General features: G+C 49.3%; 1 protein-coding gene across 1 annotated transcript; it reads left to right on the top strand.

Annotated features, from left to right (window-relative positions):
* Nucleotides 1–25103: 25103 nt before the first annotated feature.
* On the top strand, nt 25104–27344 carry Ly6l (lymphocyte antigen 6 family member L). The gene is made up of 3 exons (XM_013125146.2): nt 25104–25246; nt 25335–25451; nt 26721–27344. The coding sequence occupies exons 1-3, from the start codon at nt 25168–25170 to the stop codon at nt 26945–26947; spliced, it is 423 nt and encodes a 140-aa protein (XP_012980600.1). The 5' UTR covers nt 25104–25167; the 3' UTR covers nt 26948–27344.
* Nucleotides 27345–27691: the final 347 nt, after the last annotated feature.

Consider the following 27691-nt stretch of genomic DNA (forward strand, 5'->3'; position numbering starts at 1 on the left):
TCTATGAGCAGTTCTGTCCTGCCTAGGTGCCAGAATTACCCAAAATGTTAAGGGGCACTGGCTTAGCCTTGCTTTCCTGTTGTGGTTCTCTGTTCGTACAGCTACTTAGTGAGTGCTGCTGCTCAGACGTTATACGTAGTTAGATGCTTTGTTGGCCTTGATGTGTGCAAAACTCCAGTCCAGACACCAGGATGGAGAGGGGCATGAGTGTTTTGTGGTGGGGACAACTGGACTGCCCATCCCCATGCCTCTGTCCAGTGAAAACTTGTTAATCTAGATTGGGGCCCTCAGTGGTCACCCCTTCTCAGGGATCTGCTCTTGCTATATGGTGGCTCTGTTTGTTTAAACTCGCCTGCTCTAAACTTCTCTCTGAAACTCCTCCTTCTGCTGACTGTGAAATTCATTATTTGAGGTCATGTGACAAAGACTCTAGAAGCCATTAGCCTGCAGTGGTTTTAGTAGGTGATTCTCTGGGACCCTAGATGCCACCACTTCCCACAAATCATGTTTGCCTGAGGCTAGAAGTCTCTATTTCACTCAAGCCTCTCATTTCCCTTTCAACTCTTCATTCTAAATTGCCCAAAAGATGATAAAATTACAAAAATATGCTATTGCCCCTTTCTTTAGAGTGTTAATCTGAGTGGGCTTGTCCTGGACAGGATGCCATATCTCAGCAAAGCTGTTTCGGCTAAATATGTATTAAGAAGTTGGGAGACATAATTATCCCCCTAAAAGCTATGTGTGTACACAGACTCCCTCCAACAGTCACTCAAACACCTTGCTTGCTGAGCCTACCCACCTTTCTGAGTTCTAGCACAGAAAAAGCGTGACTTTTCCTTTTCCTCTTTCCCTTTCCCATTTCGAGGTTCCCAGCCCAAATCCTAACCCTGTTTGCCCTGGCGCTCTGGGTACTCTCACTGTTCTGAGCCCATAAAACTGCTTATAGCCCTCCTTCGTTGAACCTGCCTGCTTTCTTGGACTCAACTCAACCCAGAGGATGACAGATGGTGATTTTCATCAGTAGCACGGACCCAGCAGAGCTGAAGTCACAGGACAATCAAGAATTCACTGCCTGCAGGCCCTTGATGCACACAGGCGGTCAGATGTGGGCTTGTGGCCATGAGGTCCAGGGGAGGGAGTTATACCCTTTTCTTGGTCTGGTTGTTCCCAGCAAATTCTTGGGTCTGTTTTCCTGGCTATGGTTTAAAATGTAGCTGTTGTATAGCTCTTAGATAAAGTGCATCAAAAATGCTTTTGTTGTTGTTGGGGGTTTTGTTGGTTTGTTTGTTTTTGTGATTTTGAGACCAGGTCTCACTGTGCAGCCCTGGCTGTTCTGGAACTCACTTTGCAGACCAGGCTGCCTTTGAATTTACAGAGATTCCCCCTGCCTCTGCTGGCATTAAAGGCATGAGCCACCACATCTGATCAAAAATGGGATTTTTGACTCTTGAGTCTGATAATTTTTTTCTTATGAAAATCCAGTTTATTTTTCCTGATATGGACATATCTGATCAGTGTTATCATATTTTCTACACATGCAATAGTTTATCAAAATTAATTTCCTACAACTCTGTTAATCATTTCTGAAAATTCTGATCCAATAATGTGTCCAAGTAAACTACCCCTTAAACTTTGGTCAGAAGGGTGTTGAGTCTACTCTGTGACACTGACCGCACCGTGGGAGGCCCCAGAGCCACACATGCTTTGGAAGGTGGCATGGCAACAGTTGAAATGTGGAGAAGTTGATGTTTTCAGGGACTTTGCTCCAGTTTCTTAGCTAAAAGTCTGGCTTTTTCATTGTCAACTGTTAGCAAGCATCATTCAAAACACAGACTCTCTAGCGTGCTTTCATAAACACACGCCCGTTTTTGTGTTAGTTGTTCCTGTTGTTTTGTTTGTCGGGGTGGGGCTGCTTGTGTGTATGTCTGTGCACCAGGAGCCAGAAATCAAGGGTGTTGGAGACCCTGGAACTGGAGTGGGAGATGTGAGCACAGCGAAGCCCTGGGAATCAAACTCCAGTCCCCGGAAGAGCAACCAGTGCTCTCAACCGCTGGGCCTTCTTCCTCATCTTTGCTTGATTGTTTTTGTTTGTTTTTCCAGACAGGGTTTCTCTGTGTAGCTTTGGAGCCTGTCCTGGAACTCACTCTGTAGACCAGGCTGGCCTTGAACTCACAGAGATCCACCTGCCTCTGCTGCTCGAGCGCTGAGATTAAAGGCGTGCGCCACCATTGCCTGGTGTCTTGTTTTTTACCTTCCACAGAACTTCTTATGACATGCTTTTAATGTCTAGCTTTATCCTAGTCTCTATTTCTACTATGAATACTCCTTTATGTTAAGGCAAACTTCTCAAACTAACCTAGAATACAAAATCCTTTCTTACCCAAAATAATTTCCTTTTTATCAGAAATGTCTCTGAGTCTACAGCTTTTGTTGTCCCTTTCTTGCAGTACTGGTCCTTTCTATTCACATCGATAACATTCATGATGCAGTTTAGACCTTTTTCTTACTGTCATAAAAAAGTCAATGTCAGGCACATCTGATCATGTTCTGTCCTGCCTATTACAGCCCTACACAGGGATCCAGGAGGCCAGAACAAAGGCCATTTTAAATTGTCAGAGTTTAAGTCCACCGATTCTTCCTCATTTTTCCCCATTTTAGTTTTGAAGGCTGGACTTGAGAGTGGTGAGCCCAGGATTCACTTGCAGGAACTGTGGTTCCTGTTTCCTGTTGGAGTGGTGCTTACAGTGGGAAATCCCTCTCAGATGGCTTCTGAAGAGAGAGAGGGGTGGAGGGGGAGAAGAAGGGAGGGAGGAAGAAGAGGCTTAACTATCATTTGATTTTTAGGTTAAAACAATAATGGGAAGAGATGTGTAGGCACCAGCTGCACTTTCCTCACCAAGAAGGAAACAATTAGTGAGAAATAGTTGTCTAAATAACATCTCAGTAAATCTAATGTGCATGTGATCTCTTGAGGTGTTTAAAAAGACACCATATGCCTTACTTATTTCTTTTATAGTTTTTACAACATGAAAGAGCACTGATATCCTCATGCTCTTTAGACATTTTTTAAGCTTTTGAAATTAAACTATAATGACATCATTTTCCCATTTCCACTAATTCTGCCCATGTACCTAGCACAGTCTCTCTCAAATGTATAACCTCTTTTATCTAACTATTGGTATATATACACACACAAACAAATGCACACGTGCTGTGCACGCGTGTACATGTATGTTCCTAGCCATATAAACACAACCTCCTCATTCTGTATAATGTTATTTGTATGAATCTGACTTCAGAGCTGACTACTTGGCATTGATAATGAAAGGTTCAGGCACTACGCTGGCCTGCCCTGTGACCTGGCAGAATGCACTCAGGCAGCACTCTGGCCAGCCCAGGGTTCCATAAGAACCAATCTGCACACAGGTGCAAAGGACCCTTTAAAGGACAGACCCTGCCCATTTACTCCACCCCCTGCTCTGCATGGCGGGTTGGTTATCTCACCCCCTCTTTCCTTTCCTATCTACCAATGAAACTCCACATGGGACCGCTGACTCAGTTCGTGACATGGACGGGGCCTATTGGTAATTTTTTTCGGCTCCTTCGGCGGCTTGACGCATTTTCTGAGCCTTTTGGGAGCTTTTTGCTGCCTTCGGACTCTGGGTCCTCTTTCGGGTGTGACGCTGCAATGATAAACGGCACACTTACTGAAAGTAAAACTAAGTATTTATTGTAGAAATTACTCACAAGAGACCAAACAAGCAACCCAGATGAGCCGAGTAGTTCCCCCCCCCCCGCCGCCGAACCGGAAGCCGAAAGCCGGAAAAAGAGACCAAGACTTCCGTTGTTTAGTCTTTTATGCCTTCTCCGTATGCCCCTAGCCATGCCCAAAAGTGGGCCTGGCAAGTGACATAGTTCACCATATACGTCCGTATATGTCTTTACGACCGTCTGTATACACGTCTCTAGTCACGCCTAAAGTGGGTGTGGTTAGTGGTGTGGTAAACCGCCCTTTTATTACCTCATCTGTATGCGCCTCTAGTAAGTCACATGGTTAATGGCGGCATTGTTTTCCTCCTACACGGGTGGTTTCTTCTACCCGGCTAGACCCTCGGGCTGACGAGCTCTGAAGAGTTGATTTGCCATTTTGTTTTTCCTTTAGGCCTCGCTCATGGGTAACAAACCAACAAAGAAAGTTAACCCATCCCCTCCTCTGGGATGCCTCTTAAAAAGCTTAAAACCCTTTCAGTTCACTCAGGCATCCAGACTCACTTATCTCAGCACTAAAACTGGCTCTCTACCTCTCCAGTCACTGCCAGGATCTGGTCGATGGAAGGAAGTTACCCTATGTTCAAGCTTTTCTCTGTCTCTCTGCTAATCATTCTCTCTTTCCTCTAAACCTCATTCTTCTAGCTTTAAAAGCTAACCCTGAGGAAAACTCCCGCTGGTCAGAGGTTTCCCGCTGCCTCCCACCATGGCTAAACCTGTCTCAGGGCGGGAACCACCTTCCCCCTGGGAACTTCTCTGCTGCCCTTCTACGATGTTTCTTCTCCATACAGGGTCTATTTCAAATTAACAGAGTATTTATACTATCCAGTCCTTACAATGGTAAAACTTCTATTACAAAAGGGGATTTCTCTGTAGTCACCAGTGTACTTAAGGCAAGTCACTAAAGATACATTTTGTCTGCTGAGATACACTAAACAAGCAGCCCTCAAATGCTCAGAGATCTAGAGAACATGGCATTTAAATGTTTTATTAAAAAGCTTTTTATAACAGAGAGACAGGCCAGCTGCTGGCACCACCCCTTTTCCTCCAAGAAGACTGTGGATACTGAAGAAACTCCGCCCACAAACGTGGCAACGCTGGCCACTAAGCAACCCTGCCCTTCACCTCAACTGCTTCACAGGACTTTTTAGGCAGTGAACAAGAGGACACTGTAAACTACTTTCTCCATGTTGCTCGTGTTGACGGTAGGAAAGCTTTCCTAAAAAGTTCCCAATCCTCAGATCTCACTATCAGCAAAAGGCAGGTGTCCTTGGAGCCTCTGACTTCAACAACCGTGGAGGACCTTGGGGGTGGTTGTCCATGCAGTCAGCTACTAAGTCTCTCATTCTCCAATCTCAGGTAAAATCTTATCCTTCTCAAGAACTCTGATGCTTTTGACAGCTGGTAGCTTTGCCAGCTTAAAGTAACAGACAAGGCAAAGTTCTATCATAAAACAGATTTCAGGAACAGGTATTCTAAGGCTTATCTACACAAGATGGTAACGTAATAAATGGCGGGGAGATTTGTGACAGTAAGCAGCATACGTGTGAGAATCTGCGCCATTTCAACAAGAAGCAGAGAAAGCAAGTGACTCAAAACCTACACACAGTGACCTCCTTTGTCCTTCAAGGCTCCACACCTAAAGGTTTCATAACCTTCCTGAATAGCATCACCAACACCAGGGGCCAAGTATTTAAATACATGAGCTGATGGGAGACATTTAATCCAGATGACCACAAATGTCAATTATTTCAAGCCTGGGCTTGAATGTTGGGTGTTTAAGATGGTGCAGGTGACGGAAATTAGCCTTTTATCTGTCGAGACTGTATCGAGGCTTCATTGACCCTGGCTTGGATTGGGAATACTGAGATAATCTCCCCCTGGGTTGACCTTCCTTTTTAAACTGGAGACTGGTTAAAGTCCACCGAGTGGGGACCCCATGGCTTCTCTTAACAAGAGAGAGATCCTTAACACACATACCAGGCAAATGGTCAGTGAGGTTGTAGACGCCCACCGTTTTATGGAGTTAATGTAAAGGAGTATATTCTTTCCTCTGGCTGGCATATATACGTTTGGGGCACTTTATTAAAAAACTTTCAACAAGTTGGGGTGGCACTAGGCAGCCCCCCTTTTAAGCCAGGTTAGGGGAATTCCGGGGAGGAGATTAGTCTGGGGGCTGATTGGTGGGTGATGGGGAATGTTCTTCTGTGTATATGTTTCACTTACTGGTTAACGAATAAAACACTGATTGGCTGATTGACCAGACAGGAAGTGACGTAGCTGGGCAGAATCAGGATATAAGCAGGGACAAACAGGAAATCGCTCTCTTCTCTGTGGAGATGCTGAGTGGTCATCATGTAGCAGGCAAATGAGTTGCAGGTTCGACATTTCCCGATAAGCCAAGACCACATGGAAATACATGGATTGGTAGTTAAGGGTTAATAATTTAGACAGAGCTATTCAAATAGAAGCCCAAGGCACTGGCCAACATTTTCATAATTAATATAACATCTATGTGTTTCATTTGGGGCTGCTGGGCCAGAAACATTTGAGTTACAGGTGGGTTTAAACAGAAAGTTTACAGGTTGCTATAGGATTGGTTGGAGGTTTTTCAGTTGCAGGATCAGAGAAGCTATTTTAGTTCTCTTAGGCTTGAACGAGGTTGTGGGGCACCCTCTGATTTGTGGCATGTGGGTTGTGGCTTTCCCAAGAACTGCGTGCTCAGCTCCAGCCAGTTCCAGTGAACTGAGACTAAGGCCTGGTCCCTGGCAGGGGCCATTAGAAACCTGCCATGACTCCAGCCTGGTTCCCCAGCCCTCTTGATAGCATGGCTCCCTTCCATCCACATGGGTGGTGCTGGGCAAATGGTGCTGTCTGTGGGTCTGTCCAGGCACACAGCCATCCTACATCCTCAGAACAGACTCCAGGCTGCCTGTATAAAATGGAATCTCTCAGGGCAAGATGCAGTCTGAAAACCCACTGCTTTACAGCACATAGAGTTAACCTAGAGCAGGGCACAGCCAGACCTCAACACCTCCCTGTTTGTGACAAAAAAGAGAATACTCCCTTTCTTCCTAGAACAAAAGAAGTTGAACCTCTGTCTCCCAAGGGCTCTGGTTTGTAAACAAACACTGTTCCTTACATTGTTCTGGACAAACAACCCTGATACCCTAAACTGTCTTTGAGCTGAGGCCAGGGTCTCCACCCTTGGGGAAAGTTTGTAACAGAGACTCCTTCTGTGAAACGGACTCCTATGCCTCCCATCCATACCCTTCTAGGAACCTAGAGCATGGGCCCTCACTGTAGTAACTGGCATGAAGAACGCTATGCTGTCTTACCCGAGACAGCCCTCAGCCCGTCACTCTCCAATCAGCTCTCTCTCCAACTTCCTCCTTTTGAGGAACCTCTCTGACTCCATTTTGAAAGCAGGAGACATTATGCTAATTATTAAAAATCAGTTTCCGTTTCTATTTCCTGAAACTTAATCCTTCCCCTCCCATGAGCTTCACTTGTTTTGGGGAACTCCCAAGCCCTCCTAGCCTTCCCCAGTCACCCCAACACGCCCTAATCAAAGTACCGACCACGTGGTGATGGCTGCTGTTTATCCTTCTCACATTTTTATTAATTGTTTGGGGATTTCACACTGTGCACCCCCATCACACTCTGCCCCACACCCTGTGGCCTGTCCACCACCCCAAAAGTCCAGTTTGGCTGCCCATATACTCACCGGAGTATGGTTCAAACTCCCAGTGGCCAGTCTTAAAGGAACTGAGACCTTCCCCATCTGCTCCCACGCTGGAAGCCATCAAGTGGGGAGCGCTGCGTTTCAATGCCATTATCACAATTTTAGAGCACCGTCTCTGATGACTCTCTGCTTAGGCTGCCGCTTTCTCTTTGGGAAGGCAAGTATTGCCGTAGAAACCTTCTGTGCGCCTCTTTCTCAACTGTGAGTCTTTGATACAGAGCAAAAGTAGCTTCCTTGCCCGTCACAGTCAATGGGAGCACGGATGGTGGACTGTCGCGTGGTTTCTGGTGGCAACATGATGTTGTGGAATATTTGTGAAGATGAGCTGCTGTGATTGGTGTAGAAAAAAGCTGAATAGCCAATAGCTAGGCAGGAGAGGATAGGCGGGATTTACGGGGAAGGAAAGGAAGAGAGGGAGTCTAGGTGCAGAATCACCAATGAGACTCGGAGGAAGCAGCGCGGAGATGAGGAAGCAGCGCGGAGATGAGGAAGCAAGTCGCTGGAAGGGTGTAGATTTAAAAATGCGGGTTGACTTAAGTCATAAGAACTGATTAGGAACAAGCTTAAGCTAAGGCCGAGCTTTCGTAATTAATGATAAGCCTCCTGTCATTTTTTGTGAGCCGGTAACCAAAGCAAAGTCCAACCACAGCATAGATTAAGACATCCCCACAGTCTCCCTTGTCAGCGCATGCCACAGACCTCAGCAGGGTCTCCAGTGGCGGTAAAGACCACGGACACCGCTCAGTCGGAACCCCTGGTCTCCTCTGCACAACCCGGGAAACCCCATCTGCCCTACTTCCCCCAACCCTGCCCACACTGAGAAAATGATGAGCAAAGGGATGGCGTCAAAGCCCAGTTTTGTATTTGTGGCAGCGGATGCAACTGCCTTCCTGGCATGGCCAGCCCACAGAAGTGCCAGCCAGGAGCTTTGCTTTATCACGTCCCAGACTCTGTCTGACACATCATCAACCCTTGCCTAAGTCTATAAAACCTCTCTGCCTTAGCCTGGGGGCACAACTTCCCTGGGCCTGTTCTTAGGGACCAGTGTGCCTGCCCAGGAGCAACATCAAAATAAACCTAAATTTATCTGTCTTAAATCTGGTCTGATCTGGCCTCTTGTGTAGGTGGGAACCTATCAGACACCATCACAGCCCACAGATGCAGCACAGGCTGAGGATCTCAGCACAGGCCATGGACATCCACATGGTTGCAGGCAGTGGCACAGATCACAGGCATCCTCGTGGCCCTTGGTGGTAATGCAAGTCCCAGGCATCAACATGGCCCCAGCTGCAGCAGGACCACAGTTACTTGGTGGCAGCATGGACTACAGACATCAACATAGCCTAAGGCTGTATAGGCCACTCATATCAACATGGCCTCCTGTGACAGCCCAGACCATGGACATCCACATGCCCTTCTGCCTTCAAAACAGCCTGGGAAAGTAAACCACAGATACCAACATGGCCTCTAGGGGCAGCACAGACAACAGAGGTCTTTTGAGGTAGTCCAATCCAAAAAATGAGCTGTTGTTCATCCCAGGAAATCCTGCCTATCCTCTCCTGCCTACCTATTGGCTATTCAGCTTTTTTACTACACCAATCACAGCAGCTCATCTTCACCCAGTGTACAAATATTCCACAACATCATGTTGCCACCAGAAACCATGCGGAAATCCATGATCCATGCACCCATTGACTGTGACTGGCAAGGAAGCTACCTTTTCACTGTACCAAAGACTCACCGTTGAGAAAGGAGAGCACAGAGGCTTCGGTGGCAATACCTGCCTCCCCCACATAAATGCATTCTTAAAAATATACATGTATTTATTTGTTTAAAAAAACTGCTAACCTAGTGTAAGACGTTAAGAAATACAAGTTAATAAAGTTTATGTTTTCAATAGTTAAGCTTAAGGCAGACAAACCTCTAATGTTTCAGAGACTTGCAGAACATGGCATTTAAAATGTTAATTTAAAAGTTTATAATATCAGTCTTCCAGATCCTGACAGTGACCCAAAATCTCCAAAGAAGATTACAAGGCACCCTGGTTCCTGCACTGCCCTGACCCATGGGATATTCAACATGGGGACTGGAGGGCACCTGGGAGAAAGATGGGGGACAGGAGATACGAGAAAGGACACCAAGACAGGTATCTGATCAAGGTGACGACTTTACTCATCCCAAAGGGATTTACATAGGGGAAGTAGGGAGGGAGAGGATGGGGGTGTCCTACAGCTGCAAGGACACTGGCAGGGCAAGAAGCCAGTGGGAGGGGTGGCCTCCCGTGTTGCCTGGTAACCTGACAGCAGGGTCCAGTCCTATCTACTAATAGTAAAATTACAATTTACTATTGCTCAGGCCTATCTCCTGAGGACTTTGTAGTTTTCCACTTAAGTTAGTCTTTAACTGACAGATAAACCGCAGGCCTAGTGGAATTTCCTGAGCCTGGCTAGAGTTTGGAGACCAGTCTCTGAGCTATCCCTTCTGCATAGGAGTGACTCAGCAAAACTGCCTCTGTCCAGATACTGCTAACGTGGTAGAATGTTATTGAGCCTTACACTCACCCCATCCTGAGGTCCCCACCCACTTTCTCAACTCAAAGTGCAAGCCTGTTACAATAAAGGGAGGCTCTGTTATGACTCAGTGGTTCTCTCCGGTGATGGGGGTGGGGTGTCAGGTGGGAGGGTGGTCTGGGTCGCCGACACTCACCTTCCCGCTCAGCCCCTGGAAGTGATGGGGTGAACCGGCCCTTCCCACAGCCCTGACTGCCGGAGGCCCTGGCGTGCCACTGCCACCTGGCGGAACCAGAAAATTTAGAACCCGACCAATGACCAGATGTAGTAGTGAATATTTACACGTAATATACTGAGTGACACCGCAGCTTCCAGTGTCACTGTGATGAGTGAACGTGGGAGAAATGGAGGAAGTCGGAAAGCTGGAGAGCACAGTAGAGAGAGATGTGGCTGTGCCGGCGACAGGTATGAGAGAAGGCTGCAGTACACGGGAACGCGTTGCTGCTGACAAGGGTTGCCAGGGCGGCAGGCAGCAGCCTGGAGCTTCCACAGACTAAGCCCCCCATACACACTGCCCAGCCACAAAATTGCCCTGGTTCTGTGCATTTATTCCTTTTTACTTTTTAAAAAAGATGTATTTATTATGTAGACAGTGTTCTATCTGCTCATACACCTGCAGGCCAGAAGAGGGCAGCACATCTCATTACAGATGGTTGTGAGACACCATGTGGGTGCTGGGAATTGAACTCAGAACCTCCGGAAGAGTAGCGAGGGCTCTTAACCTCTGAGCCATCTCTCCAGCCCCAAGTTAGCTGCTTTTATAAAACTAGAACTTTACACTGTCAGGTTTAGCTTTAAAAACAACTATTTAAAATCGAAGCTCTTTAAGTACAAATATTACAATAAAAGCATTTAAAAGCATAAATCTTATAACCTTATAAATTTAAACATTTTAAAAACTATTCTTAAAAAGAAACTTTAAAATCCCTTAATGAGCCATGCATTGGTGGCACACGCCTTTAATACCAGCACTCAGGAGGCAGAGGCAGGTGGATCTCTGTTAGTTCGAGACCAGCCTGGTCTACAGAGTGAGTCCCAGGACAGCCTCCAAAGCCACAGAGAAACCCTGTCTCAAAAAAACCAAAAAATTTAATAAATAAATAAAATCCCTTAATGTCTTTTTGTAATATTGAAAATTAAAATATCCTTTATGCCTTTAAAACTATTATCATCTGGGTGACTGTTAAATTACAAAGCTTAGTATTCCTGCATATATAAGCATTAACATTTTAAATTTTAATTAAAAAAAAAACTTGTTTGTAGGATGGTATGTCATAACTGCCACGTGGTCACCTTCCATCAAAATGGCTACCAGCCAGTCATGTGGCCAGCTTGTCATGTGACTCACTGCAAAATGGTGGCAACCTGTACCATTTGTTTTAGCTGTATGCTTGTAACAAAACTTAGATTATCCCAGAAAACACAGATAGAACTTTTTAACAAACCTATATAATTTTCTTTTGAGAAATCAATTGAACTTTTAAAACAGAATTACCTTTATATGGTCAAAATTTTAATTTATATTACCAGCTTTTGAAATTTAGTATTTGTAGATATGCAAAACTACAGCAAACAATTCACATTCTCTAACCTTCTACACTTTCTATATCTTGTCTCTCTCCTTAGACATTCTCATTTTAGACAGATTTCTCTTTCCCTCTTTTTATTATTGTAGCCTCCTACCTGTTTTTCCTTATCCTTCTGAAAGACCCCTACCCAGGGCCCCCTAGGAAAAGAAAAACAAGGCCCAGCCGTTGCCTAATAGAAAAACCCAGACCCGGTGCCTCACCCTCAAACAGGATGTCAAACAGGATGCCTGTGATCACCATAGCAGTCATGGGACCCGGATAATAATTGCTGAAGTGTGCTGGGGTCTTTCATGAGGTGATACCAGGAAACCTAGTCTATGGGAACTACCCCTGCCCCCAAGATGAGCCAATGAAATGCCTGTTGCTATGCTGATACTTACGTAACCATTAAGACTCTATAAATATTGTGCTCCCTGCAAGCCCGGTATGCTCTGCGCCCGAGTTGCAGTAGCATCCGCAGGCACCTGTGTACTCAATAAACCACCTCTTGCATTTGCATCCAGTGGTCTGGCCCCAGTTCTTGGGCAGAGGGTTCGGTTCAGTGCCCGGTGCTACAGTGTCGAGGTTTTCCATTTGGAGGTTCCACCGAGATTTCTGCCCCAGAACCGCCAGTGCCACTGGGAGGTAAGCTAGCCGGCACCCTGTTCTTTGTTATGTATGTGTATGTTGATCGGTCTCTGCACAGCGTCCGAAAGGTAATTAGGGCTGCTTGAGAAGGAGCTGATGAGCTCAGACTTCTCCCCCGCCACCCTGGCAGACATGCCAGGGATCCGGGAGCTCGATTGCTTGGAGCTCATTATGTATCCGACAGATACATTGGCCCATCTGAATATTTACTTTCGGTTCTCTGCCGAAAGCACGCAGCATGTCTGGTCGTGAGTTGCTTAATTGTGTAATTTGTCTTGTCCATCAGCTTGTCTTTGTATTCTGAGTTTTCTGATTCAAGCATGGGACAAACCATAATCACCCCTCTGAGCCTTACCTTAGATCACTGGAATGAAGTGCAGATCCATGCCTCTAACCAGTCAATGAACATCAAAAAGAAAAAAATGGCAATTTTACTGCACATCTGAATGGCCAACCTTCGATGTGGGCTGGCCACGGGATGGGACCTTTAACCTAGAAATTATCTTACAGGTTAAGGATCGGGTCTTTGATAAGGGACCCCATGGACACCTGGACCAGATAGCATGCATTGTTATTTGGGAAAATTTGGCTACAGACACCCCCCCGACATAGGCAGCCCCATTTGTGACTCTCCAACCTCCTCTGAAGGTGGTCTCAGAGAAACCGTCGGCTCCTCCCTTCCCCCCTTCTTCACCCTTGGTCCCTGTCCTGGCTCCAGATCATCATCTCTATCCAGTCCTAGAGAAGAGGTCCCCCTCTAAATCCCGAAGGTCTAAACCTGTACTACCCCCAGATAATGCGGTTCTCATAGGTTTGCTCACCGAGGAACCACCACTGTATCAGCCAGCTCCACCAAGCTGCTCGGGGGAAGGAGGAAGGAGAAAGACCGGATAGCACAACCCCCACACTGGGCGAGGAGGAATCAGACTCTCTAGTAGCCAGGAGGCTGAGAGGGAAAAGGGAACTCACCCAGTCAGGGGGAACCTCTAGAGCTTTCCCCTTGCACCAAACGGGGTGCCCGGGGAACCAATACCAGTATTGGCCTTTTTCCCGCTTCTGACTTAAATAATTGGAAATCTCACAATCCCCCTTTTTCCAAGGATCTGGTGGTTCTCACAAACCTGATTGAATCGATCCTTATAACCCACCATCCCACATGGGACGATTGTCAGCAGCTTTTACAGGCACTCTTAACTTCGGAAGAAAAACAAAGGGTGTTCCTGAAGCCAGGAAAAATGTCCTGGCGATGACGGGCGACCCACTCAACTCCCCAACGAAATCGATGCCCTTAACCTGCCCTGAGTGGGACTTCAACACGGCTGAAGGTAGGGGACACCTACGTCTTTACCGCCAGCTACCAATTTGGCTCAGTTAAGACAAGCTTGTCAGGGAATGTAGAAGACTCCCACTGCCTTTCTGGGGCGTCTATACCTTGCCTGATTTATTGAAAGAGGCAGAGAAGGTTTTAAATAAAAGGGAGACTCCTAAAGAAAAGGAAAAAAGACTTAGAAAATTGCAGGAGGAAAGAGAGGAACTATCCCGGGGTATAATGGAGATGGCCCCTGGACTTGTGGGGGATGGGATTGTGGACCATGCTATGATTCAAGTTCTAAACTCCAGGGTAGCACCCCTGGAGGAAGATGCAACCCCCTTATAATTACTCTTATGGAGGCTGCTAAACGGTCAGCATGGGATGCCCCCAAGGCCTGGGGGCTACGGCTGTATCGTATTGGAATGGACACCGCAGCCACATTTCTAATCTCCAGAACCATAACCCTCACATCTGTGGCCTCTATTGAGCCAAACTCTGTGCTACTTGACCAACAGGCTAGGCCATCCCAGAGCTTCCCTAGACCCAAGCCTAACCCCTTACCATCTGCCACCACCCCTCCTGCCCATGCCACCAGGCATGGTAATGCCACTCTACCCCCTAGACCAAAGTTCGGCTCTACTGATAGACTATTAAACTTGATCAGAGGAGCACACCAAACCCTAAACGAAACCCATCCTGATAAGGCGGAGGATTGTTGGCTCTGCTTGACAGCGGCTCCCCCCTTATTATGAGGGCTTGGCATTGGACTCTGACCTTATCAGCTATACATTCCCCCTTCCCGAAACACCTAATCATAAACTAACTCTGCCCCAGGTGACTGGAAGAGGATTATGTCTTGGAAATATTCCCACATCATCTCAAAAACTGTGTAATCGTACAGTCTCAGTAACTCCCAGCAACTCATACCTGACCGGCCCTAGTGGGACTTATTGGGCCTGCAATACGGGACTGACTCCTTGTGTCTCAGTGTCGGTTCTTAACATAACAGCTGATTATTGTGTACTTGTCCAGCTATGGACCCACATTACTGTGCTAGGATACTTTGAGAATAGTTATCAATTTAAAAGGGAACCTGTTTCTGTAACATTAGCTCTTCTCCTGGGAATTGGGGGGGATAGCAGCTGGTATAGGGACCAGGACCACTGCCTTACTTCAGAGCAATCAGAATACACAGCTCCAGGCAGCCATGAATGAGGATCTACAGGCCTTAGAAAAATCAGTTAGAGCCCTTAAGGACTCTTTGGTTTCATTATCCGAAGTGGTCCTACAGAATAGAAGAGGACTAGACCTCCTATTTCTTAGAGAGGGAGGCTTATGTGCCGCCCTCAAAGAGGAATGTTGTTTTTATGCAGACAAGACTGGGGTTGTAACCGAAACTCTGGATAAACTCAAGGAGAGGCTGACTGTTCGTCAGAAGAAATTTAAATCCCAACAATACTGGTATGAGGGTTGGTTTAACAAATCCCCCCTGGTTCGCTACACTAGTCTCTACTCTTATGGGCCCCCTAATTATTTTCATACTTGTGTTAACCTTTGGGCCCTGCATTCTCAACAAATTAGTTCAATTTATAAAAGATAGATTAACAATAATTCAAGCCTTAGTCCTAACTCAACAATACCATGCCCTCAAACAGACAGAACCGTAAAAAAACCTTAAGTAGAGAGGGCTAGACAATAGGTATAAGATTCTACCTATGCACAAGAACAAGGGGGGAATGAAAGACCCCTACCCAGGGCCCCCTAGGAAAAGAAAAACAAGGCCCAGCCGTTGCCTAATGGAAAAACCCAGACCAGGTGCCTCACCCTCAAACAGGATATCAAACAGGATGCCTGTGATCACCATAGCAGTCATGGGACCCGGATAATAATTGCTGAAGCATGCTGGGGTCTTTCATGAGGTAATACCAGGAAACCTAGTCTGTGGGAACTACCCCTGCCCCCAAGATGAGCCAATGAAATGCCTGTTGCTATGCTGATACTTACGTAACCATTAAGACTCTATAAATATTGTGCTCCCTGCAAGCCCGGTATGCTCTGCACCCAAGTTGCAGTAGCATCCGCAGGCACCTGTGTACTCAATAAACCACCTCTTGCATTTGCATCCAGTGGTCTGGCCCCAGTTCTTGGGCAGAGGGTTCGGTTCGGTGCCCGGCGCTTTGATGCCGAGGTCTTTCACTTCCAGTTACACAAAAACATTTAGCCAAAGTCCATCTTGTGGTTTCAATACCTTTAAGGCTGTTCGGTTTCTGCGGAAAGACTGGATCTACCGCCATGTGCTCGGGGCAGGGAGCTCTGGCAGGGGGGGAAAAGCTGGCAGACAGCTCCTTTGCTGGTATGCCATGTGCCTGGTGCAGAGACCCTGACCCTCTGCTCACGCAGATGGTGCAAAGAGGATCCACGGCGTACCTGCCCTGACACTCTATTCGCAACGTGTGGGGCAGAGAGACCCCCATTCTCCCATCCTGCCCACCTCACAGGCAGGAAGAGGATGGAGGGAGAGAGCCTGCACCAGCCAGGCTCAGCTATGGGGGCTGCCACAGTAGTTGGAGTTCAGAGCAGCCGCCTCAAGATGCAGCAAGTTCTAATCCATGGCACATAGTGGAGGGAATTCTGTCCCGCATGCCATGTTCTCAGGGCAGCAAGAAAAAAACCCCAGCCCGTGCCACGTGCACACGTGGGTAAGGACAGAGAGAGAGAGACAGAAAGAGATAGACCTGAGAGCTTGCCCCCTCCCCCCGGGCAAAAACAGTTACCTGATGTAGCGACACATGACTCAGCAAAAAAAGGGGGGTTGTGGTGGATTTTGAGGACCCAGGATGAGACCCCAAAATTGTGCCCAAATTCTAAACCCTAAAATCACCAAGAGGCCCATTTCGATACAAAAGCAAAGAGTCTTTTATTGTACTTGTTTAGCAGCTAACCCCATTAGCTTAGGCCTTTAATCCATTCACCATGGCGGATGGATGGAGAAAAGATCCCTGGGAAATCAGGAGGCAGGGATCTTATAGGGCAGCCTAAGAGGAGTGTCTCAGGATTGGTGCACTTCCAGGCTTGGATGACCTGTCCTGTGCTGATTGGTCAACTGGTTGCTACGGCCCATAGGCCCTCCCAAGGCAGTTGCTGTGCTCTGCAATCACTGTTGTGCTCACCCAGAGCCGTGCATCTGACCTCCTAGTATCCAGGACAGGAGCAGCAAGGTCATGCAAGCACATGTTAGTGGGTCATGGCTGCTAAAACTGGGCTGCGGGGGGTGGGGGATGGGGTAGGTGCTGGTCCCTTCAGTTCCACTGAACTCCAGGCTGCCACAACCTCCCCTCCCTCCATGTTGGCTGCCCTGAGGCTGACTGGGATCAACCTTTGTGTTTGTAGTTTTTGTAGGACCAGCCCTATTCAGTAACAGCTTCTGGTTCTTCAGGACCAGCCCTTCTGTGGGCTCCTAGCAGCCGACAGATGAAGCAGTTGGGGTGAACTAACTCAAAGTTCTGGACCTGGTCTAAGACACACATTTTCTTAGAAACCCCAGTGAGATCAGGCCACCCACCTGAATTCCAAAGCCAGATCCTGTGAGGGTTAACTCTCTGAAGAGAAAGGTTACCCACTGACCGTCAAGGGCCAAGGAACACTACAAAGTCACTCCACACAACAAGCCTCACCCAAGGGATCTATTGGAAGAAACACGGAGGGTGCCTGTCTCTGCAAAGAACTAAGCAGGCTTATATGGGGTTTCTTGTGTGGAGCATGCAACCAGCCTGAGGGCCAGCAGTTGCAGAGAAAACATGCTTGCAGGATTCTTTCCTGTAGACTTTGTGGTGGCTCATTACCAACCATAAGCACTAGGTTCTCTCCCTTCACAGCCTTACGGCTGTATCCATATACTCCTTTTGTTTTTATTTATGTAGGTTAGAGCTTTACAAAACTCAGTCCAGTTTGATTCTGACAACGCTGGCTTTGTGTCTTCATCCATCTGTGTGATGGGGTCAAGACGGTGCAGAGGCTCCTTCATCTTGTACTCATGCTGAGGCTGGTCCAGGTTTCACTAGACTCCGATCTCCTTGGTGGAAAATTCCATAGACAACCCCAACACTATTTTAGGAACCAAAGGCCAGGATGCTCTAGATAATTTATCTTAGCCTTTGTTAAAACTGCCTGCTTGTGCAGGACCCCTGCCAGCTAACTGCTTATTTTAGCTTCTGTTGAAACTGCCTGCTTCAAACGGCTTCCTCTGCGAAGCCCTGTGTGGCTGAAATGCTAGGATATGGTTTCTGCCTGTTCTAGACACTTGGGCTCACACCTAGGTCCTTGAACACTTGGGTGTGCTCCCAGATGTCTGGGACAAAGACTTTGAATTGACTATACATTGTGCCTTGGTGACCATTGGAGTCACCCATCACAGTGACCTTGGAGACTATTGACACAAAAGTCCAGCTCTCGCCTCAAAGTAGATAAGGATAGTTTATTCTGAAGCCAAATATGAGTGACAATGCCCTGTGAATAACGCTTCAGGTTACCCCAAGTTCTTTGTTCCAATATTTAATGAAGTTTTTATAGTAACAGTACAAAGAAAATCCTAAATCTAGGCACTTTTCAAACACACTGGAGAAAATATGAGGTTTATGGGAGGGTTTACGGGAAGGTTTGCAGGTACTCAGGAAGTCCCAGCTATGGGCTTCAGGTGCTATTTTATGATTCATGGGGTTGGAGGAAGGTAGGGTTTTGTTAATACATTAAAAAATGTGTTTGTGAGTCACAGGACTCGAGATCAGACAGAGATCAGATAGAGAAGCAGGCAAGGAGTGGCTGGGGTGATAAAGACATCCCAAACTAAACTGATTAGACTCTGAACCTGCAGCATCCCAGCGTCTGCACGATCCAGGAAGCTCTCTTTGGTTAGCAGTTTTGCAGACAGCCTGGTGCAAGGTGCAGCCACTTTCCTGGAACTTCCTTCCAAGTTCCTGCCTCTGCTTCCTGGTCGACACCCGGTCTGCCACTCCTCAAGGCCTAGGAGAAAGACATGAGCACTCCTGACCTTGGGAGGAGACAGCTGCTTGTACTAGCGTGCCCTCCCTTCCTCCCTTGAGAGTTAGTGCAGTCGGGCTTGTCAATCACCTGGCCAGCCGACCACCCTCTGGGAAGGCTGATCCACCTGAAGTCGTGCTACGGCGCAACGTGGCCCTGTTATGAAAAAGGAGCAACGTGCTGCTGGGAGGAAACTCTGGGTGCACCCTAGGATAAGTGAAAAAACCAAACACAGAAGGTGCGCACTGCTCGACTCGGTTTACACAAAGTGTCCGCAACAGGTGACTCTGTGGAGAGAAGCTTGTCAGGGGCTGGGGGAGAGAGCGAGGAGTGGCTTGACACTTCCTGTGGTGGAATGGAAACACAGGCAGCACAGACAGGCTGCCTTTTTACATGGGCACGGGGATTAGGAGCATGTGTGCGCCTGTTTGTACAACAGGCGCTCTTCCTCACTGAGCCACTTCTCCAGCCCCGGCTGGCCTCAAACTCATGGTCTTCCTGCCTCAGCGTCCCCAGTGCTGAGACTACTTGCAGGCCTGCACAGCCACACGGCACCACTGCCAAGTCTAAGTCTGTGGAGTTTTCCAGTTTTCTACCAACTGTAGTTTTTGTGACTGAACACAGTGGGTTTGCCCCATGGGAACTCACTGCCTGGCTTTCTGTGATGGGCTTTATCTAAGATTAAACACACACACACACACACACACACACACACACACACACACACACACGAGTTAAACATCCTGAGGGAGCAGCATCAGCTGCCCTCCTTAAAAGCCCCGGAATTTGTCCTGAAGTTGCTGTCTCACTCTTGAGGTACAACCAGTGATCCGTTTAGGTTGATCCCCCACCATGGTGGTGTGTGAGGTAAGTGTAACCTGATTCCAACGTCACCCAGCTGTCCCAGCACCACTTGTGGACACACTATTCTCCCTCGCCATGGACAGACACGGCACAACTACAAAAGTCACCCGGGCGTATCCACTCTGCTCTCTCTGCCCATTGGTTCGCTGACATCACACTAGTTTTTGTTACCACTGTTGTTGTTTGGTTGGTTTTTGAGGCTGGGTGGTGTACAACCCAGGCTGGCCTGAGACTTGCTACGCAGTTGAAGATGACCTCCTGCCCCAGCCTTCTAAGTGCTGGGGTTGCAGACTTGCACCGTCAAATCTTGTGACTCTCCCAGTATCGTGTGAATTTCGGTAGGGAGCTAGCCTTACCTGTCTCATCCCCTCCCTGTCCTCCCTCCCTCCCTCCCTCCCTCCCTCCCTCCCTTCCTCTGTCTCTCTCTGTCTCTCTGTCTCTGACTCTGCCTCTCTCTATCTCTGTCTCCCTGTCCCTGCACCCGACAGCCTGAGTTTGATCCCTGCAAAACACCTGCGAGTTGCCTTGTGACCCGCACACATGCACCATGTCGCGTGCATAAGCATGTACAATAAATAGACGTTAATTCTAAAAGACTCTTCCTAGTCCTGTCTTTCAGCCTACGGTGCCCTTCCGTGCTCTGAGTGAGGCCTGCCTTGGTTTCTTTCACAGCCTTTCACGGTCCGGGCTTTGTTTAAACGTATCCCTAGGTGTCTGGCTCTTTTATTAGGTTATTGTAAAAAGAACTGTTCCCTTCGCGTCATGAGTGGCAGTCTGTAAAAACACCACTGCTTTTATACGTTGACCTCATCTCCTGGAATTGTGGATGACCCTCCACACACACACACAAACACACACACACAGCTCTTACTACTTATTTCTTGATGGCTCTGATTTTCCTGGTAAGGCCTTAAGAGAAGGTACAGAGAGCAGGGCGTGGAGAACATGCCTGTGATCCCAGCATGGGAGGACCTCAAATCCAAGGCAAGACTGCTTCAGAAGGCTGGAGGCAGTGTGGCAGGGCTTGTTCCCTGAGGCCTCTCTTCTTGGCCAGCAGGTGGCATCTTTCCCCCAAGTCTTCGGGCGATTGTCCCCAGTGAGCACCTCTGCACACTTATCTCCTATTGGGCATTCTTCCAATTGGGTAAGCATGCTCTACGGGCTTTGTTTTGTCTTAATCAAGCCTCATTCATAGCTTAGAGCCGTACTCTGAGACACTAGAGCTTCTTGAATTTTCTTCAGGTGTTTGTTTCTGTTGCTTTGGTGGTTTTTGTTTGTTTGTTTTTTCTTGGCAGTACTAGGGATTAAACCTACACCCTTGTGCATATTACCACTGAGCTACAGCTACAGCCCTGTATATGTTTTTATGTGTCTATTTTTTCTACTTTTGCTTGTCAAGACAAGATCTGATAATGTAGCCTAGGCTGACTTGAAGCTGCTGCATGACCCAGGCTGGCCTTAAATTTATGATCATCCTGCCTCAGCCTCCTGAGTGCTGGAATCACAGGCATGCACCACCTTGCCCAGCTACCTCATCTGAAATAAGGAATCATATCAGACAATAACATTTTGCTTTATGACATAAGTAAACAGGCTGGCTGAATTCTGACAGTGTTTCCTTTCACCCAGAGACAGATCCTGTGTTGATGCAGTTTGGTAGGGAAGAAAGGCTGCTTGTTTTCTTTGTGAATAAAGACTCTGATAGAGACAGGCTGGGAGTGCGGGTGCTGGAAAGCGGGATCGCAAGGGGCCAGGCAGACAACAGCGAGAGGGCCCTGCAGCCTGGGCACCAGCAGGAGGCTGCGCCTGCCACTTGTAGTCCTGGAGGCAGCCGTGGTGCCCGAGGGATGGAAGAAGGAGCGGCAATTCTGTAACACTTACATGTTACGAGACACGGGATATTACATGCCGGATTCCTGATACCCAATTTGTGAGAGCCACAGCTGACACTGCACACAGAGGTCCCCCTCAAAGTGTAAGAACCGGACTCTCCAAGGATCCCAGAAGGCCAAAGAGGAAGAAGGCAGTGTGTGTGTGTGTGTGTGTGAGAGAGAGAGAGACAGACAGAGAGAGAGAGAGAGAGACAGACAGACAGACAGACAGACAGAGAGACAGACAGAGAGAGAGAGAGAGCACTCAGTTCATAAAGGGTTTGCCACGTTGGCATAAGGGCCTGAGTTTGAGCCTCAGCATTCACATATAGAACCAGGTTTGGTGGCCTGTGCTCATAATCTCATCTCACCCTGGAGGGCAGAGACCCGAGGATTCCTGGACTTGCTGGTCAGCCAGACTAGCTGAACCTGCAAGTCCCAGGTTCCAACGAGAGACTTCATCCCAAAAATCAGGTAGACATTCCTGAAGAACGAGACTTAAGGTTGATCTGTGGCCTCCACACACACTCTCAAGTGCGTGTGTGTATACACACACACATACACACAGACTCACACACACTCACACATACACACTCATAAACAGACACATCACACACAGACACACTCACACAGACACACAGACACACACAGACACACTCACACAGACACACTCACAAACAGACACATCACACACAGACACACAGACACACTCACACAGACACACTCATACACACATAGACACACACTCACACACACACAGAGACACATCACATACTCACACAGACACACTCACACACAGACACATCACACACAGACACACTCACACACACAGATACACACTCACACAGACACACTCACACAGACACGCTCACACACACTCACACACACATAGACACACACTCACACATACATACACACACAGACACATCACACACTCACACAGACACACTCACACACACAGATACACACTCACACAGACACACTCACACACACACACACCAGCTAGCCCTGCACAGCACCAGCTTAGTGACCTTTCCTTCCCTGTCCATTGTGGGTGTGGCCTGAGGCCTTGGCCTTCTGAGATGTGTCAAAGCCTTATTAAGAATGTCTGGGTCCCCTGGTAGCTCAAGTTTTCCAGGAGAGTTGGGTAGGAAGGCAGCTGATGCCCTTCATCTTTCTTAAATCAAGAATCCAGAGGCAAAGCAGAAAAGCTGTGAAGGACTCTGGTCCCACACCTGCCCATGGCTACCCCCTGGCTCCCTGAGTCCACTGCAGAACGAGCCTCAGCTGGCCCGTAACCACGAGCGAGCTGTTAGGTGGGGATATGGAATGTTGTCCCCCAACTAAGCACCTTCCGGCGTGCGGCAGACGTGTTTGTGAGACAGCAGCACTTCCCACGGGTGCCTCTCTCAGTAGGTCCCCTGGATGGGTTCTTTGTGTTGCTGTGGGGACCATCAGAGCCACACCTGGAGAACAACGGGCCAAGTCTTCCTTGCCATTGGTTGTCACCATCGAGGGACTCACATGGACTCCAATGCTTAATAAACACGTTTAAGAAGTTAAAGGTTTGTTGCGCGTGTGTTCATGTGTGTGCAGCTGTACACGTCTTTGCACAAAGAAGCCAGCAGAGGGTGCCATGTGGTGCCCAGTTCACAGAGTGATGGGATCCAAACCGTGTCCCTCACAATTAACTGCAGAGCACCGCTCCAGTCCCATAAATATCTGCTGTCTTAGTTAATTTTCTATTGCTGTGGCAAGACCGTGGCCAAGGTGGATGTATGGGAGAGTCTGCCCGGTCGGGACCTTAGGGTTTCAGAGGGTTAGAGCCCATGGCTGTCGTGGCTTGGAGCAGGGCAGCGGCAAGCAGTAGCGGCCGGAGTAGTCCCTGAGAGCTCGTATTTGATCCACCAGCACGAGGCCCAGAGAGCTGATTCAGAATGATGTGAGCTTCTGAAACCTCAGGGTCCACCCTGAGTGACACACCTCCCCCAACAAGTGACAGTCCTCCCAGAACGGTCCCCCCAACTGGGGACCAAACGGTCAAACGTGTCTTTTGGGGCCATTTTCAGCCAGATCACCACATTTTGTTAAGCGGCAAAAAGGAGAGAAGAAGGTGGGGACAGGGTGTAAAGACTGAGCTGACAGTCTGGGAAAGACACATGTGGGGGGTTTGGCCTTACAGGGAGAGTCGTGAGAGACGGGCCTGGGAACGAGGCATTGAGACAACTGGGCTGGGCCTCCAGACTAAGGCAGCATTTCCTGATGGCAAACGGATCTAGGTAGGGTCCGCAAAGCCTGCAAATGTGGCTGGTCCCAAGGTGAGGACACAGAAGGTGTCTTGATGTCTCCAGAGGAGACAGTAACCCCCCTTTCCCCCTTACATATCCCCTTCAACTGACCTAGAGGCTGCAAGCTACTTCCTCAGCCACAAGTCCTGTGACATCCCATCTGACTTCAATAACTCAAGCGGACACAGTTTGCTTAGTTTTACTCTGAGAAGAAGGATTGTGTATGACAACAATGGGAGATAAGCTGGAGGTAGGAGGCGTCGCGGTCCCTGAATTTATGGGAAAGGATGTCTCTGAAATCTACATCAGGAGTGGGGAAAGAGGTTTGAATGGCACTCTCAGGAATGTGCAGGACACTTACACATCCCATAGACAGGACTGGGTCACATAACAGACTCACCTGCAGGCATGTGATGTGACCCAGGAGACTAGGAAGTAACCGCAGTGCTGCGGGCTGAGGAACCCCAAAGGCCATGTTCCAGCCCCTGGGGTCACCTTCTCTTAGGTGCATCTGTTTCAGGACCTTTGGAGCCTGCACATGATCAGACCAGATGGTGGGACCTGTGGCCCTTCAGCTTCAGAAGTCTTTGGAACCTGGTTGGGGATGCACAGGCTTCCTCTCGACTTCCTCCCTTCCTCTCCCACTCCTGGCCCCATGCACGTGCACACACACACACACACACACACACAGAGAGAGAGAGAGAGAGAGAGAGAGAGAGAGAGAGAGAGAGAGAGAGAGAGAGAGAGAGAGAGAGACTGTAGGCCTGTGGTGTGTTTGCCCCCTTCCCCGATTTGCTCCCTGGCTCTGTTTCTTCTCCATTGCTGTTCCAGGGCTCTGATGTCAATTCTCTGCTCTGCCCACCATTTCTGATTATCCAAATCACCTGCTTCTCCAAAGATGTGCCTCCCACCCACCCACTCTCCCGACTTGAGGACTCTAATCTCCTCTCTGCTTCCAACTTTCTGGACCATTCCAGATCCAGTTAGGTTCTATTCCGGCTCCGGAACTGTTCAGCTTCCTCCTGAGCCTGGAGTCTGGGACCAGTGATAGAGGGGGATTCTGCTCTTCTGGGTGTGTTAAGAAAAGAAAAGAAGAGGAGAGGAGGAGAGAAGAGGAGAGGAGGAGAGAAGAGGGGAGGGGAGAAGAGGGGAAGGGAAGGGAAGGGAAGGGAAGGGAAGGGAAGGGAAGGGAAGGGAAGGGAAGGGAAGGGAAGGGAAGGGAAGGAAGCCCGGGGGCCGGGGTCTGGGATGACGACTCCAGGGGGTATCACAGGGGAACCCACCCCGCTCCGCAGTGTTCTCAGTGCTCGCTGTTCCTGCACCCGCACAAGGTACAGCCACCCCCCTGGGAGCCGTAGTGGAGGGAACACAGCAGACTCCAGCCGGCCGCTCCAGCTCCTCCCCTAGACGCCACAGTCGAGTGCAGGGCACCAAGGGAGCTGTGAGGGATCTTGAAAGGACTGTGGCCGCGAGTCGTGCAAGGAAGCACGGGAGTCATGACCCAGCTGCTCCTGGCGCTCTTGGTGTCCCTGGTGTCTGTGGAGCTCGCCCAAGGCTTGGAGACCAGGGTGCCAGGTAAGGGATAGACAGGGCTGGAGGGCGATGGGATGGGGTGGGGTGCGGCCTGCGCTGCCCACCCACCGTCGTCTATTCTTGACCACAGCCCGAAACCTGAGCTGCTTCCAGTGTTTCAAGGTCCAACACCCCAGCCAGTGTCAGCCCATAAAGTGCCAGCCAGACGAGAAAGTCTGCCAGAGCAACGAGGTGCTCATTTACTCAAGTGAGTCCTTCCTCGGGCCTGGAAGGCAGAACTGGGGCCCGACCCTGTACCCACGGGCCCGACCCTGCACCCGCAGGCCCAATGCATCCTGTGGGTGCTGGAACATACGGGAAGGTGTGGTCTGAATTTCGGCAGTTCCTTTTTCTCTCCCAATTGCCATATTTGTTCGTGTGTCACTCCTTCTAGAACTCACCCCGGGACAAAGGCTCTGATGTGACATTGAATTCCCAGATGAACAGGCATGCAAAAACAGAGCCAGCCAACCGGGGACAGGTTTGCCAAGGCTACCCACTCTCGTAGGGGCATCATGGGGTTGTGAAAGCAGTGGCACCTTACGTTAGATCAGGGCTAGAGACTGATGGAACAAAAGCCAACGTGGAAAGGTGAAAATATGAAAATGTCCAGAAACCAGAAGTGGTCAGACAGACCTGTTTTGAGCACAGTCGGGGTGTTGGTAGTTGTTGGACCTAGCTCTAGTTCTCTGGGACAGTGCAGAAGCCTCGGAGCTGGCTCCTCTGGTGAGAGAGCCCTGAGCCTGGATGCAGTCATGCCCACAGTTCAGGCTTCTCCTGCCTCCTTGCTTCCCGAGAATAATGGCTTGAGCTGGCCTAGGACCTGCCCTGGAGCAGTGGTAGGTGTGAGCCTCAGGCAGGGGGTCTTGGTAAGCTGTCCTTTGTAGCTGTGCTCTCAGGCCCTGCAAGCTGCCCAGGGCTGTCTCTTACTGCTGTTTCTCCTGCGTCTCAATCCCTTAGCTTGGTGCTCCACCCCTCAGGCAGCCTTTTGTTCAGTTGCTCTTGAGCCTGAAGGTAATAACTGGTGTTCTGTGCAGGGAGTAGGCTCTGAGGACTACTCCCTTCTGGGTGCTGCCTGTTCTGAGAGGATCTGGTGTTCTCACTGGGGAGGTCTGTGCAGGGTCGAGGCTTCCAAGGAGGTCACGGGCGCTGTCTTCTCTGCTGGAGCGTTCTTGGTCATCCTAAATTCCGTGCCGCCAAGCGACGTACTCTTGGGCAACCAGCTCTTTCCCGCCTTGCGCCCTCTACTCCCCCTCCTGGGCCAGCTGGGGCTGCTGGAGAGGCCCCCACCTCTTTGCTTGTGTCCCAGGCTGGTGGGGACGCTGGGTAGCAGAGCTCCCACGCCTGAGAAAGAACAACCGAAGCTGACTCAGCAAGGCCAGATCCAGTCACCCACACCGGGAGCCCTCGTCCCCCAGTCTCCCATCTCGCTCTGGGTTCTAGGACCATGCGCTGTCTTTTTTTTCTTCTTCTGCAGTTTCAATGAGCAGAATGCAGATCAGCAAGCGCTGCGCTGTCCAGTGTCCCAACACCAACAGTCAGTTTGAGTGGACACTGAACAAAGGAATTCAGGGCAAGATCACCAGGAAATGCTGCTCAAGGCCTCTCTGCAACAGAGCACCTGCCACCCAGCAGAGGTTCGGGGCCCTGCCGAGAAGGATCCTGCTACCGATGGGTCTGGGCCTCTTCTTCACCCTGTGGTGAGGACACCCCTCCGCCCCTGTGGCACCTCAAGTGGCTATCCCGCCTCCATTCCATCTCTGAGGTGGAAGGGAGGGCACCATAAATTCGCTCAGGACCCAGCAGTCTGCTCCCACCCAACATCTTGGCTCCTCGTGGAGACAGACAAGGGAGTATTTCCAACGCAGGCCGCAGGATGCTTAGAGAAAGCTCTTGACCCTTGGCATGCTGCCCAGACTCTGTGAGTGGCAGAACAGACCTGGTGAAGCCAGAGGTGCAGCCACTCCCTGGCCCTGCTCGATCTCCCCCATATCAGATCACGTTCCTGATGGGGTCCAGGCTGAGAAGCACTATGGGGTCCCCTGTTCGTGCACAGGCACTGCCGGCTGTGTCGCTCTCGGCAGAGACAGTAAACCCTCGATGCCCCACAGCCCGACCGCTGCGTCTTCCTTGTCCCGCTTGCCCCAGAGACACATTCCCCTTCCAGCTCTCAGTACAGCCTGCTGTGGATAGAGCAGTCAGGGCCCGGGTGGAACCACCCAGTCAGGGAACAGCCACACGACACATGGCGCTGTCCCCAGAGCCTGAGGCCCAGCACAGGGTGAACACACAGCCCAAGCTCAGATCTGGGGTCCTAGGAGGGCTCGCTGGGAACAGAGTCAGGAGAGCCGCAGACACAGCAGATGCCACATTTGGTTGAAACTTCACTGCAGGAAGTGAGGCCTGTTGAACATGACTGAGTACCTGGCCTTGAAAGGGTTCCTGGGT

This window comes from Mesocricetus auratus, unplaced genomic scaffold (assembly GCF_017639785.1).
Source record: "Mesocricetus auratus isolate SY011 unplaced genomic scaffold, BCM_Maur_2.0 Super-Scaffold_100055, whole genome shotgun sequence".
Classification (NCBI taxonomy): Eukaryota; Metazoa; Chordata; class Mammalia; order Rodentia; family Cricetidae; genus Mesocricetus; species Mesocricetus auratus.

Excerpts from the sequence above, each read along its gene's own strand:
- Ly6l (XM_013125146.2), top strand. The coding sequence starts at position 25,168 with ATGACCCAGCTGCTCCTGGCGCTCTTGGTGTCCCTGGTGTCTGTGGAG. Across the intron at positions 25,247-25,334 it reads CTTGGAGACCAGGGTGCCAG|CCCGAAACCTGAGCTGCTTC; the intron begins GTAAGGGATAGA and ends TCTTGACCACAG. Across the intron at positions 25,452-26,720 it reads CGAGGTGCTCATTTACTCAA|TTTCAATGAGCAGAATGCAG; the intron begins GTGAGTCCTTCC and ends CTTCTTCTGCAG.